Source organism: Camellia sinensis, chromosome 2, assembly GCF_055761805.1.
Source record: "Camellia sinensis isolate YWXY chromosome 2, ASM5576180v1, whole genome shotgun sequence".
NCBI classification, from domain to species: Eukaryota; Viridiplantae; Streptophyta; class Magnoliopsida; order Ericales; family Theaceae; genus Camellia; species Camellia sinensis.
Window position 1 is genome coordinate 100,260,520 of NC_138962.1, and position 15,780 is coordinate 100,276,299.

Below are 15,780 nucleotides of genomic sequence, written 5' to 3' on the forward strand. Positions count from 1 at the left end.
AAATCCAAACTTCCAGTACTTTTACAGACAGGTTAAACTTCTGGAACCAAACATTCTCCGCCCGAGTGCACAAATGGCCGCTCGATCCCTGCCATAGTCAGCGAAGTGGCAAACATGAAAGAATTAACTTCTAAAACATCTCTGCAGGGCATAATTCGGGTTGGATTCGCATCTAAAACTCTTAGCCTCACTGAAATAAAAGACTGAATAAAATTACAACTGAAAAGAGTTTTGTCAAACGGGATTGCCAAGAATAAAAACCTAACAAGAAGAAAATAAATTATCTAAAAATACAAAGGGTCAAATTTCAAAGAAGTAAATTATATTCTAATAGAACAAACAAACCAATAAACAAACAAACAAATCTTTTTTTTTTTTTGGCCCCTGTAAATAACGAAAAAATTATGGCTAGATTTATATAAGAACAAAAATTGGGCTACATTTATACTTCTGTTCTACACCTTAGAGAATATAGAAAATGTAAAAATATATTTGGTAGAACACATGGTATTTGAGCAGTAATATTGACATATTACATATAAGTCGTAAAGTTAGTCCTATGTAGCCATCCAAGTCATCCACATTCTAGCAGGTTAGAGCATCCCATTCAGGGCTTTCAAAGAAAGCAAGATTTCACATTGATCAACAAAAGAAAAGGAGCAAGATTTCACCATTAATTATAACTTTAAAAACTCTATTTATTATCAACTACTCCCACCTCACACATATCCACACACACATGCAAACATACTTACCAAGAAAACAAAAAACAAAAACCACCCAAATAAAAAAAAGAAAAGAAAAGAAAACTATTTATCAAAAAAAGAATACAAAACAAATAAAGCATACTATGAAGCACAGACAACTCTTCTGAGGTCATATACAGGTGTCTGACACGCTGGAAAGAGTCGGACATACTGGGACGCTTGGGACACGGTGCAGACACGTTGGGACACGCTAAGTACATGTTAGGAACACTCTGAGAACACGTTAGGGACACGCTGAGGACACTCTAAGAACACGTTGAGGACTATTTTTTTCAACAAAAAAATATAATAATTTTGTTTATTAAAAAAATATATCTAAGGTTGATAAATTTGATAAATTAAATATTTGACATAAAATACATATTAAATATTTAAAAATATAACATATAACAAATGTATAAAATTATATGTTTTACATGTATCCCCAATGTGCTGTGTCCTGGAGTTTTTGAAAATTTGTATGTTCACGTGTCAGTGTCATGTCATGTATCCGTGTATGTGCTTCTTAGAGCATACCCATTTCCTATTTTGAACAAAACATACCTGCTAACTTTTCAAAGCAACCAAGGCCGCAAGAAAGAGAGTCCCATGCACTTGCAAGGGCATAGTTATGTCCTATGAAAAAAATCCAAAAAAGGCAAGAGAATTTGGTTAATAAAAAATAAATAAAATTAGCAAACAAGCTCAAGCTCTTTTAAAGAAAAACACAAGTAAAGGACCAAAGTTTATGATTTCATTAGCTATTACTGTAAAGTCTTAGCTACTCTATCTGTTAAAAGATGACATAATTTCTTAAAAGGTCTCAAAAGATAACATGAAGTTATAGACAACTTGTAACGCCCCCAAAATTGTAAACCTTTATATAGTCAATTTTTAATTAATTATTCACCGGTTTCCATCAAATAAATCCATTTCTCGTAAGATAATGCTTTAAGAAAAATATTATCTCTCATTAAGTAAATCTCGTTCTCATTGAACTATATTAAACTATTACATCTTATGTTCACGATACAAGTTATAGTTCACAAAAATAAAGATGCCCTAATGGCGTACAAGTTTCAAGGGAAGCCACTTGGTTACACAAAAGGGTGGACATTCAGTCCCAGCACACATTAGCTCGAAGCTTCAACAAATAACATCCAATATGCCCACGTGCTCCATTCAAAATTTTCACTGCCTTGTCACTTGGGCGGAGTCACGCCATTAATTCCTGAAATGTTGTTAGTGGGGGTGAGCTAATGCCCAATAGGAAATACTATTAACAAGACATATAAATAATTGAGATGCATATGATCATGCCATGCACTTGTTAGGATGAAATCCATATTTTCTCTTTTAAAACCAAAAATGTTTCTCGTCTACAAACATGGGGTGGTAAATACGCTATGACATCCTAAGCAAGAGCTGCAAAACTATACATACATCTATTGATTTATATACATAAAATATTCCCACATTTGCCAACTCTAAAAATGGCGGGGCGATAGGTACCCAAAACCTTCCCTCTCCACTTTCGCCGATTCCTGAAATGGTGGGCTTGTGGACAACCAAAATGAAGTTTTTCCACATTCGCCAACTCCATAAATGGCAGGCTCGTGGACACCCAAAAACCTTTCCCACATTTGTCCAGTGATATGCACAAGACAGGGCAATTGGGCACCTTAACTCCTAGAGCGGGTACCAAATACAACACACAACCCATTACCAAAACCCCGACTCAACTACCTAGACTCATATGCTATTCACCGCCCTTTCTAATACTTTCCAATCATCCACAAAATTTTAGGATCACAAGAGAAATTATGATGCACATGATGCATGAGTTTTCAAATAAATTTTCCCTAAGATTTGTTCAATCCACAACAACATTAATAATATCAACAACGAAAAGATTTCTCCAATCTCAACATTTATCAATCTCAATACATATACTCAAAGAGCTTCAAAAATATCATATCTTAACACCATTTCCATAATCCTTCACCCAATTTCAAGATTTAAGAGTCAATTTGGCCAAACCCATTATTAAATAAAATTTGAAGACTAGGGTGTTTGGGAAAAAAAATTGAGGCTTTCCCTCCTTTACACATAAAGAGTCAATATTCACCATTTCTAACAATAATCAAGGATATGCATAAACTTTTCCAAAATATGGAGGAAAACCACTTTTTATTCAACAATCCCACTTTATATCACAAAATCATCTCATACATTATTATAACTAAGAAAATATCACATATATATCTCAAATCATAAATATATCAAGTTAAAAGTACCCCTACCTCAAGAATGAAGACAAGAAGATGCAAACCCAAAGAAACACCTCGAAGAAATCGCAATCTAATCAGTCAAAATGTTGATCTTCTCTTGTTATTCACCTTTAATATAAGATCTATGGTCAATTCTTGGTGAAAAATGGATGAAATCAAGATTTGGAGGTCTAGGGTTTCAGGTATGGAGGAAAGGGAGAGAAGAAAGGAAAAAGAATGAAGAGTTTAGGCCAAAAAGTGACTTTAAAGTGCCAGATTTCAAACTGACCACTCGAGCAGTCAAAACTTGGCTCGAGCAAAGAAAGAAAGCTCCCAGAATCTTTGAAATTCGCAAAAACCGCTTGAGTAATCAAAAGTTTGCTCGCGTGGACTTGCTTCTAACACAGTTGCTCAAATTTCAAATGGGCAAAACTCCTTCATCCGGACTCCATTTTGGGTCATTCTTGTGTCTAAATCGAAGCCCCGGAAACGAGATTCCAATGGTTTTAGCCTTACATCCAGATTCAAAGTGTGGAAAGAAAAAAAGGCAAAAGAGTAATTATCCGAATCAATGTTTTTGGCTTAATCATACTTTACCATTATGATACCACCTCAATCAATATTCCAAAATGAACCAAAGAGGCCCCAAGTACAATAATAAGAGTGTCAAGAGCTATCCTACTAGTCCAAGGAATACGAAGTGTTACACAACTTGGCATCGATACTTTCCTGTTTTAACATAATGCCGTTTTTGAAAGCATTATACAAGGTTTCTTTGTAATTGCAGCTACAATAAGATTTGGAAGTTGATATTCTACCTTGCATTTTTAGCACAAAAATTGATTCCTCCATCAATGAATGGCAAATATAGGCATAGAATTTAGACGAATACAAACAATGAGCAATGGCTTCCTAATTTGGCACCAAGCTAGTAAATGGTAAATGACAATGACTTCAATTTATATATATATATATATAATATCTAACAATCTAGTAGAATAAATGTATCCAAAGGGAAAGTCTCTCATTTCAAACATTTTTACCATGTCATGTTTTGGAGTTTGCCAAAAGAATTCTGGAGGGACAAAGCAACCAGGGATTTCTCTTCAGTGTTTAAGATGTTGGTCTTTGGTCAACCACATTATCTGGAAAAGAAAACCATTTTTATCAAGAGACCATTTATTACTATTAAATGAATTTCCCCTTTTGATTTCTTCTTGTTCTTTGTCATATCGCCCACTCCCCAACAAGTTTAAACAGATCAACATGTAATTTTGAAGAAGAAAAAAAAAAACTCTATAAGAATATATTAAACAAAAAGTTTGTTGTAGGCCAAACTAGGTGGCTTCATAATTGTCAAATGTTGTCTAGCATACAAGGAGAAAGGTTTAAAAACACAACGTGATATTTTACAAAGTTTTGCTTCTTGCAAAGGCGTGGAAGTCTAAATTATCAAAAGTCTTGCCTAAGTGTGTGTCTTAGGGAAGATTTTCAATTGTGGTCTGTGGAAAGAAATTTGTTGTCAATTTGCTTGATATATCTCTTATTCCTTTATCATATACGAGATTTTTCACTATGACTGGATAAAAGTAAATCAATATATTTAATAAAAAACCTCATGACATTTCTATAATTCATAAAATAACAACCCATTCCATTTAAAGTTGTAGTTTTCTACAAAGACAGGAAGCCTTAATTTAAATCAGAACATACAAAGTACCTTGAGAAGAGCACAAAATCTTGCAATGTAGTGTAGACAATGATTATGAATACATCCAAAAGTTTGTTTCCACAACAATAAAGCCCTTTACAACAAAAAGGTAATAACAAAAATAGTTAGTTGATTTCGCTATTTAAACTGTCCACATATCCTTTCTATTATTTTCTTCACAAAACACTTAGAAAATACATAAAAATATATTTTACAATTGGAAACTGTTAGAACAATCTTCTGTGTATAATAAGAAAAACAGAAACAAGTCAAACAAATAAAATAAATTTTCTTACAGAATTTATTTACCGAAAACATATTTAACAAAGTTGATGATCAAGTCGAGTGTATGACACTCTGTCTTTAAGATAGATTCGCCACCGTACAAGTGCTTACGGTATGATGGCATCTATCTCTCAAGATACAATGATCTTCGCAATATTGAAGCAGCACTACACTCAATTCTGCACAGCGAATCAGAACCTATGTTCTGTAACTCTCTTAATTCTCTCAAAAACTAATATGAAGAATAATGCAAGAGAGGACAAAAAAACAGGATGGAATTGAATTAATAAATTCTGGAAATGGGTTGCCTTTATATAGGCTGTTAGGAACCTGTTCGGAAAGGTCCAAACTAGTGCAACAATGGCAAAGGGTTGCCATTGAAAACTTTTTGTTTGAATCTGAACAGACACACCTGTTCAGGAAGAAGAAGAAATAAAACTGGAGGGAATTTGAAAAAAATAATTAAAAAAATTCCTTGCAAAAAATATATACACAAATATCTTTTGACCCAACGCACAACCTTGACCCAACCCAGATCTGAGCCAGTGGGTATGGTGCTCACCAGTAGGGTTAGCTTTGTCTAGGTCCTCCCCCTCTACAAAACTTGGGTGCCCTTAGTGCCCAAGCCTTTCTAGGAACTTAGATTATGTAAATCCTTTCATCTTCCTTCTTGTTTCCTATGTGGGACAAGGGAATAACAACAAACGTAGAAACCCACCAACATGAGTCATTTCCAATGGCTCACTTTGGCGCCGATTTCTCATTCACCCGTAAATGGTTTTCACCAACCAAATACATAATATTTATCTTCACATAGCAATGAACAACTTTGCCTTTGGATCGACCAAAAATAATAAGTGGGTTCCACTTAATTTTGGCTCCAAATTTAGCAAAACCTCATGGCTATAAACCATTTTCCCAACAGAAAGATCTTTTTTTTTTTAACAAGAGTCGGCACCTTGAGCTATGTATTGTTATAACCTTGTAAGTAATCAGCCACATACCAAGCAAAAAACCCAATCATTGTGATTGTTCCAAATACTCCAGCAAATAAAAAAAGAATAATCTCAAAGGCGATACATCCATCTTTTGGCTAAACTCCTAGATCAAGAATAGAAAATTTTAAGCAGCGCATGGTTAGAACAGAGTAAAGAGGGCTTAATGACCAAACTTCTGCAGCAAAAGGGAAATAACAGTCATTGAATTGAATTAATTTGCACCTCCTCAACTTTGATTGAACATGAAGGATATTCGAACATGTTTTCCATGCAAAGATTTTCACTTTATGCAGAAATTTCAGCAACCAAATCTTTTTTGAAAATGCCCTTTCAAAACTCCCAGCATCTGACCTGACTTGCGTTTTTCTGCTTCACAAAACCATCTCCAAATGATATGCCAACTAAACAGAAAAAAAGGCCATTTTTAGTAAAGCACCAAACCAGTATATCATAAGCAAGCCTTGGGCAAAGTGGGATTTTACATATCAACTCAACTTCAAAATCCAAACAAAAAAGCACTATTTGATGAAAACTTCATAAATGAGAGAGCAAACCTTAGCATCAGCATGCAAGAATTTTGTAACAGAAATAGGTTTGTAAGAGTAAGGCCTTGGAATCCATATATCTTTCCAAATCTTCATAGACCTTCCATTCCCAATATGCCAGTGCAGCGCAGCCTCCAAAAAATACTTTGCACTCCAAATACTCCTCTAAACAATGTCAATGGTTTACTCCTCAAGCTAGCTTTAGAAAATTTGAATTTGGATAGTAAGCAACCGCCAACCTTGCTTAGCTGAAAGAGCTTTATTAAAATCCCATCTTACCAAGCTAAATAGCCAAAAAGCAACTATGTACAATTTCTCTCTTCTTTGCTTCTTTCTTTCCTTTTCTGTGCTTTCTATTGCCTTTGATCATGTGGGAATTCTCAGATGTGCACTAGTATTTCTGCCTTCTCTGCCATCTATCTTGAGTCTTTCCATAACAAACCTCCATATTCTCCTGCAAAGTTGCAAGCATCCTCAAAAACTTACTGCAAGATATGGAAACAAATCCATAAGTTGATAAGATGTTCAAAGTAATATACATGAACACAATTGTAGTGAAAATTAATTATATCCTAGAAGGCAAGCAAATTTGCTTAACAAAAAATAAATTGAAATTGCAACCAAGCACAAGCTCTTTTAGAGGAAACCACAATTAAAGGGCCAAATTTTATCATTTCATTAACTATCATTACTTGGAAGTCCTTTCATTTTTTTTAGAATTCAGCTATTTCATCCCATGTTATCTTCTGAGACCTTTTAAGAAGTCATTTCCTATTTTACCTGTTGGAGTAGCTAAGAAAAAGTTTGGTTTCAAAAGATAAGATTAAAAATTACAGACAACTAGAAATTGATACTGGCATGTTTTGTCGTAATACCATTTTTGAAAGCATTATACAGGTTCTTTTGTAATTTCAGAAACAGTATAAGATTTGGAAGCTGATATTCTACCTTACATTTTCGAGCCAAAACTGATCCCTTCATTGATGAATGACAAACTTATCCCTTTACCGATGAATAACATTTAGGCAAATACAAACTATGAGCAATATCTTCCTAATGTGGCACCAAGCTTGAACAGCGTAATCGACTATTTTTTAAATAGCCTATGATCTAGTAGAATAAATATATCTAAAGCTAAGACTCTCATTCCAAACATTTTTTAATATTTCATGTTTTGGAGTTTGCCGGAAGATTTTTGAAGTGGCAAAGTAGCGAGGATTTCTCGCTAGTGTCTGCTAAGATACTTTAGTCTTTGGTCAACCCCATCCGGAAAAGAACCCGATTTTATCAAAGATTAGAGAACTATTTGTTACTATTAGATGAACTTCCCCTTATGTTTTCTTCTTATTGTTTTCCATATCACCCACTTCATGACAAGTCTAAACAAATCAACATGTAAATTTAAACAAACAAACACAAAAACTCTATACAGTATGCCAATTTCTAATAGTTTCCTATATTTTTTTGAATATTTGCCTTGGATTTGAATTCTAAATAATACTCCAAGTAGGGTAGATGGTTTCTCAACTCCCCTTTAATAAAGGAAGCCTAAATCCCTCCAGCTACTAGAACAGATTACCCACATGGATTTTGACAAGATTACGTGTGGCTTTGTAACTGTCAAATGTAATCCAGCATGCAAGCAGGATGGTTTAAAAATACAACTTGATATTAAAAAAAAAAAAATCCCTTCTTGCAAGGCATGGAAGTCTTAATGATCGAAAGTCTTGCATGACAATGTGCAATAGGGAGGCGTTTACAATTGCAGTCTCAGGAAAGGACTTTATTCTCAATTTTCTTCATATATCTCTTGCTCGTTTATTACTTATGAGAGCTTTCGCCATGACTAGACAATAGTATATGAATATATTCTGAAAAGAAATTTAAAAAAAAAAAAACCCATGATAATTCTAAAACTCAAAAAATAGCGACCCATTGCATTCAAAATTGTAGCTCTCCCCAAAGCCAAGAAGCATTGAGTTAAATCAGAGCAGCCAAAGTCTTTTATCAAGCATAATTCTGGCATACCTTGAAAAGAGGCACAAGATCTCGCAATGCAGCTTAGACAGTAAGTATGAATACATCCTAGTTTGTTTCCACAACAACAAAGCCCTGGAGAGCAAAAGGGTGACAACAACAATAGTTAGTGGGATTCACTATTTAAACTGCCCACATAGGCTATGTTTGGTTTAGTTTTGAAAGTAATTTTGAAACACAAGACTGAAAAGAGTTTTCAAAATTTGAAAATTTATTTGGTTGTATATTTTGAAATTAGTTTTGTAGGTTTGTAGTTTGGAATGATTTGAAATTTTTTTGTAGTTGAATAGATGGGTATGAGAGAAAAAGTGATTGATTGATGTGTAGGATGTGAGAGAATGAGAGAAGAGATAGAAAAAAGTGATTGAAAATAATTTTGAGAAAATTGTAAAACCAAACAAATAAGAAACCATCAAGAAACTCGCTCATTTCTAGGAATAAACTCGCTTTCAAGTGAGATCGAATCTCTCAAGCATACAAATCTTGAAGAAATAAAAGAAAAACAACTCAAACTTATTATTACTTTCTATTTACATAATATTTATTTATACTTAATAAAGATAATTTGTAATTGATACCAATCTCTAACAAAAATTCATATTTTAACAAATATATTACAACTAACTAAATAGAGAAAAAAAAAATTAGAATATAATTATATATTTAATAATTTAATATATAAAATATATACATGCTCCAATATAGGTATGACAAATTTTGTGTTTGCTTGTTTGTAAGTTGAAAAGTTGTTTAATAAAAATTTAAATATTAAACTAAAACAAATTATTTGATATGTATAAGATCAAATTTAAAATTTATTATTTTTTACTGTACCTTTTAATTTTTATATTGTGATGGTAGAGGATGCAAATATAATAAATCCTCATTTGTGATAAAAATCTGAAATTGGTAATGAGAATACAAATAAATAAATAAAAATGGTAGGACAGATTTTGTGTTTGTTTGTTTGTACCTTGCAGGTGGCTGCTTATACTTCCAAATCTACTTTAGGAATGTATTGGACGATGGGCCAATATTCTTTCCCCTTTGCACACTTCTGTTTCAGTATTGGATTACAATCTACGATCCACAGTGACAAAAGCGAGGGAGGGAATCCTTGTTCTGGAAAGGTCGCAAGCTCAAGGCAGTGCCAGATCCATAGATGCAAAAGAGAGGGAGGCAACCCTTCCTTTGGAAAGGACGCGAGCCTAGGGCAACTCCAGATTTCAAGTGTTTGGAGAGAGGTGAGGTTTTGAAACTCCTCGTAAGAGAGTCTTTCCAGATTTGGGAATTTTCTGATGGTCAAATTGATGAGAGAGGTGGGCAGGAACATCCCTTCTTCTGGAAAGGACACCGTATCTCCCCACGGCCAACCTCCGCCATCAAGGTGGAGTGTTGTAAGAGAAGAGAGTTTGTGCAAACCCCACTCTAATGGAGATGGAGGCGGAACTGGAAGTTGACCGACGAAATCCCCGATTTCAAGGGAAGTGATGTTGGTGGGGAAACTCCCTTCCTTCACAAAGTAGGAGACCATTCCTGCTCTGCATTTATATAAACACAGCTTTTGAAGCGAACTGAGTTGGTTCATGTTGTTGTTGTTCTCATCATGACCGCCAAGTGACAGGGGCTCCAGATTATAACAATAGTTTATCTGCAATTCACTGAGATTCCTGAGATTATTGGCTTCAGGTAAAGATTTGAGTCTCCAACAAAATTTGATACAAATAGTTTCAAGAGATAGACAATCAATTTTGATCCCTTCCTCTGCAAAAAGTGACTCCAGATTTCTGCAACCCTCAATCCCAAGTTGTTTTAGTGTGGATGGTAGCCCACCTCTTGACAATAAATATGTGAGTGATGCACATTCAGAAACCTTTAACTCTTGCAGATTATTGAGTGTCATCAACTCGGGTAGGGACTCCAAAGCATCACACCCTGAAACCCCAAGTTCTCTCAGCATAGATGGCAAACCTTTCATTGGAAAAGAGATCAGACTTGCACAACCGTTGATTCTAAGCACCCCAAGAGATGTGTATGTGTGCAGATCTTGTGGCAGTTTCTTCAGCATTCCACACTCTTCAATTGTTAAATACTCGAGTCTCGTCATGCAAGGCAGCCCCTCATGTTGCTGCTTTTTCGAACCTTTTCCTTTTTTTTCTTGCTCTTCTTCAAACAAGCAAACGACTTTGGGGCAACAAGAAATCTTCAAATGGCAGAGGGCAGGGAGACATAGTTGTATTCTCACCTTATTCTGCCACAATGTTAAGAGTTCTTGGCAGTTACTAATGTCCAATTTCTCGAGTCGCGTCAAATCTTGAGTAAACCATGTCGGTAGGAACACCAGTTTTTCAACATGAGAAATACGCAAAGCAGTTATTGAAGTCAAATGCTTAGACATTTCATTAGCCAGTAACTCTTCATCAGTTGGGCTTGGATCGCAGAGGGAGTCGAGAACTGTAACATGGCTAATATCCAAGGTGAGGGAACCAAGTTCGATCGTGTTCTTGATCCCTAAGAGTGCTGGAAGGCTTGGGAGCATAACATAATTCATTGACAAGGACGCAAGTGATGGCTGAACGAGGCTCGAAACATCAATCAATAACTGTGGACAACGAACAATTTTGAGAGAATTGAGACAAGGAAGATCATTTGGTAATCTTCCAACAAGTTTGGGACAATTTATGATGGAAAGCTCACTGAGATGACTGAACGGCTGAACTCCCTCTGTTTCAAAAGCAGACCAATCCTCCCATTCTGTCATAAACTCAAAGCTCAGTCTCTCTAGAGAGGGGAAAGGTTTGGCACCACACTGCTGCCCATAGAACTCACAACCTAGGCGCTTTATTATACTCATTCCTTCAATGTAAAGGTCTTTAAGCACGGGTAGTTGTCCAAGTGGTGGCAAAGATGTGCAATATTTACTACCTTTTAATCGCATGAATACCATTTTAGAGAATGAAACATCTCCAACCCAGTTTGGAAATTTTGTACTACGATACCCACTGATGGTGAGTCGTTCCAAAAATTTGAAAGGCCTCATCACGTCAAGCACATCCCTCTCAAATATGTCATTCTGTGAACTATGAGAGTCATCCCAGTCTAGTGATAACTCTTTTAACTCCTCCTTAGACATTAAATTGGCATCCACTGCATCCTTAACACCATCGACATTCTCCATTCTTGATATGTGTATTGCCCCTTGAATATGTGATAGGTTTTTCAACTCTCCTATCTTACGCCCACGATCTTTACCCACCATAAAATTTGACAATGTTTGGAGATTAGTTAATTTACCTATATGTAGTGACATCTCTTCTGATGATGGAATATGCACTCCAGTCATGTCAAAGTGGCGCAAGTTCACTAGCCTCCCCATGTTTAGAGGCAACTTCTCAAGTGCAAAACAAAATTTCAAAAACAAGACTTGTAAATTGTAGAGAGTTACCACCGAATCAGGTAACTTCCTAATTCGAGAATGGGATACATCAAGGTACCGTAGATGCTTTAGATCTCCAATGGAATCTGGTAGTTCATCTATCCCAGAATAACACAAACGCAACTCACGTAAGCACTTTAGCATTGGCAACAAATCATGAATCAAGTACCTTGTTGTGCAGTTGAATGCACTCGGCGGAAACCTTAAGAAGGTTCGTAAGCATCTGGCATCATCGAAAGCTTTGAATTTTCTAATTCCTTCATATTCACTACCAACAAAAGATGAATGTCGAGCTTTGTCTGAAATCTTGTTCTGCTTGCCACCCTCTAAATTATTCTCCAACCTAAAACAGATGTCCCCTGCAACTGCTTGAGCCAAATCATTGATGAGGTCATGCATTATGAATAGCAATTTATTATGCCTTGACAATTGGAAAAATGACCTAGACACCAATTCGTGAAAATACCTACGGCCTACATCTTCTATTTGTTCTCCACCTTCTGAGTGTTCAATTAAACCTTCTGCCATCCATAACAAGACTAATTCATCCTTCCCAAATTCGTAATCCTTTGGGATAATTGCACAATAACCAAAGCACCTCTTCAAATGGGAAGGGAGATGATGATAGCTCAATTTCAGTGCTGGTAGAATGCCACTTTCCTCGTATGGTTTATCCCATATATTGTTAGTTAGTACCATTTTCCATTCATGCTCATTTTGTTTACATTGTAATAAGCCACCGAGGGCCCTTGCTGCCAGTGGCAAGCCTCCGCACTTGGCAACAATTTGCCTGCCAATTGATTCCAATTCTGGATGTTCACTAGTATTTATATTCTTGAATGCATGACGGGAAAATATTAACCAGCAAACATCAGGTGATAAGCTTGGCAAATTGTGAAATTTAATCGTCATCACCTTTTCCGCAACAGCTGCGATTCGTGTTGTCACAATGATTTTACTTCCATGTGCTCCAGCTCGCAATGGAGATTGTAGTGAACTCCACTCTTCATCTCTATGGTTCCACACATCATCTAAAACAAGCAAAAACTTTTTTTCTGCCAGCATGACCTCAAGTTTACTTTGAAGGTCAGTTAACTTTGTCAAATCGCATGACTGGAGAGTGAATGACTCCAGAATTGCCTTTGTTATTGTCTTAACATCAAACTCCTCAGATACACAAACCCACGCTTTTAGATCGAAATGGTTTTTGACACCATCATCATCATAAATGAGTTGAGCCAGAGTAGTCTTGCCAATCCCACCCATGCCGGTGATGGGAATGACATCGACTTTGTTTTGAGTTGGTGTATCTCTAAGAAGCAATTCAACAATCTGTTTTTTATCTTCATCTCTGCCACAAACAAAAGGATCATCCAGCAAATATGTGGTTTCTCGTCTCGGCCACGCATTTGTAGGCTTATGAGTCCCCCCAATAGCCTTTTTGACCAAACCAAGTTCCTTAATTCTTGTAGTAACATCTTGTAACTGACCATTGATCTTCTTTATCTTGGACCGAATTGCAAAATTGAATGAAATCGCAGTTGGAGTAAAACCAGTGCAACAAGTAGGAAGGAGGAATCGTCGTACCTTACCACTTGTGCTGGCCTCACCAACATCAGCATCTGCCATGATCAGCTTTTTGCGTAGAACTTCAGTGCCAAACTCGTCCAACACATCGTCCGCATCGTAAGCCAAATGCTGGAGCTCTTTCAGCCACTTATTGACAGCCTTGTCGGATATCTGCTTGTCCTCTGCATCAGAAAGAACATCATTTATATCTTCAAATGACTTCTTCAGCTTCTTGATGGAAGTGTCGACACCCCCTTGACGTGCCAAGTCGATTAAATCAGAGGACAACAGCTTGTTAATCACAGCTTTTAGCAAGGGAGAGACGAAGATTCCCACCACTTCCATGTCTACTCGTCTTTGCTGCAAAAGATCCCAGGAAGGAATGTATGAAACAGAGCAATATTAGAGAGAGAGAGAGAGAGAGAGAGAGAGAGAGAGGAAATTCAGAGCCGGCCCTGATTGAATAAAGAAATATGATTTTGGATGCTTCTCTCTGCTCTCTACTTTTGAAATCATAATCACAGAGAAAAAAATACTGGCCTCTCATTGTCAATGGCCCATTTTGCAACATTTTTACTCATTTCCTTTCCTTTTACTTGAGTGGCAGCTAGCTAGTAGGACTTTAAAAGAACGACAATGTTAGGTGGTCACAAATTCTGTGGCTCAAATGGCTCAAAACACCTAAAACGATCGTTTTGACAGTTTCGGGCCATTTGAGCCACAGAATTTGTGGCCACCAAACATTTTCCTTAAAAGAAAATTTTGATAGAAAATAAAAACAGTTGTTAGAAAAACTAACTCCATGACTGTAATTGTTATTGCTAAATTACAATGGGAAAATTATGGATGAGTGATAGTTTCATAAAATTATTATAAATTTATGGAAAAAATAATATTTTTAATTATTAATATTTATAAAATTTACTGTTTATTTGTAATTATTTTTCAAAATCATCCTGAATTGAAATTTTCCCAATTATAATAACTTCGTTAGAACATCTCTAATCCACCTTCTATATCTTTATATATGAAGGATTTATTCCTCCAACCCGTTCTCTAAAACCATTTCCATGTTATAAAATACAAATAACTTTTAACATGTATATTTAACTTATATAAAGTTGATATCATTAAAAAGAGCAAAACTATATCTTTAAAATGAGTTTAATATTAAATACAGGAAATATCATTTTATCTCCTAAATTATACCTCGATAATCAATTTAACCCTTGTACTTCTTATAATTTCAAATTTGAAAAATGTCTTAGAGCTCTAAAATAGCATTAATTTGTCTTTTTCCTTGTTTTGTTTTGTCTTTTTCCTTTTTTTTATTTTATTTTTTATTTTTCATGCATTGCCAGCTCACTAGAGCTGCTTTTAGAGCAACTCTATTAGAGCTCTCTATCAGCTCTATTTCAAATTTACACCTAAACTATTCAATTTTGGATCAATTTCACCTTTGCTGTCAGTTGTCGTCTATAATTAGACGACTTTTGCTGCTGTCTTCATTCGAGATGTCATTTTACCCCAAACCGTCAATTAGACCCCAAACTTGAGATAGTCTGGAGGGCAAAATAAAATTTCAAATGAAATTTCAGTGCCACGTTAGCAACTTCCATTTGATTATAAAAGGCAGTTAACGAAAGGGGTAAAATTGATCCAAAATCAAATAATTTAGGTATAAAATTGAAATTATAAGAAATATAGGGGTTAAATTGATCATCATTGTATAATGTGGGGATAAAATGAAATTTCCTCTATTAAATATATTGAACAAAAATTTGAAAATTAAATATTTATTAATGAACAAAAATTATTCACTTTTAAGAGAAATATTTTGGAGAGAATATTTAGAGAAGAAAATGAAGATTTGTGGTTGGAGTTTGAGTGAATACTGGAATATTCAATATTCACTTTTTGAATAAAAAATCCTCTAGTAGAGAGCATCTACGTATATGAAGGATTTTTACCTCCAATCCATGCTTTAAAACCATCTTCATTTGAGAGAAGGATGGATTGATTCTCCAAATATACAGATAGTGAGAAATATAGGAATATCTCCATAACGTTATTTATTTTCTAAAAAATCAATTTTGTCCTCAAAACCTTTCCTTTCAACCTCTTCTCCCAATCATTTTCTATTTTTTTGTATTTTTGGTTATATGTCATAAAATACAAATAAT

The 15,780-nt window shown here is 35.2% G+C and overlaps 1 protein-coding gene across 4 annotated transcripts; it reads right to left on the bottom strand.

Moving 5' to 3' along the window:
• Positions 1 to 1,714: 1,714 nt before the first annotated feature.
• Positions 1,715 to 14,060, bottom strand: LOC114294796 (putative disease resistance RPP13-like protein 1). Of its 4 annotated transcripts, XM_082915265.1 has the most exons (6): positions 9,566 to 14,060; positions 8,584 to 8,667; positions 6,835 to 7,040; positions 6,565 to 6,754; positions 6,233 to 6,411; positions 1,715 to 1,977 (listed from the first exon to the last, which is right to left on the bottom strand). In XM_082915265.1, exon 1 carries the CDS (start codon positions 13,940 to 13,942, stop codon positions 9,581 to 9,583), a length of 4,362 nt encoding a protein of 1,453 aa, XP_082771391.1. In that variant the 5' UTR covers positions 13,943 to 14,060; the 3' UTR covers positions 1,715 to 1,977; positions 6,233 to 6,411; positions 6,565 to 6,754; positions 6,835 to 7,040; positions 8,584 to 8,667; positions 9,566 to 9,580. The 4 variants fall into 4 exon arrangements, with proteins under 4 accessions (XP_082771391.1, XP_082771390.1, XP_082771389.1 ...); XM_082915264.1 differs by lacking the exon at positions 1,715 to 1,977 and having other exon boundaries at positions 6,036 to 6,411; XM_082915263.1 differs by lacking the exon at positions 1,715 to 1,977 and having other exon boundaries at positions 6,036 to 6,411; positions 6,565 to 7,009.
• Between the last annotated feature and the right edge of the window lie 1,720 nt (positions 14,061 to 15,780).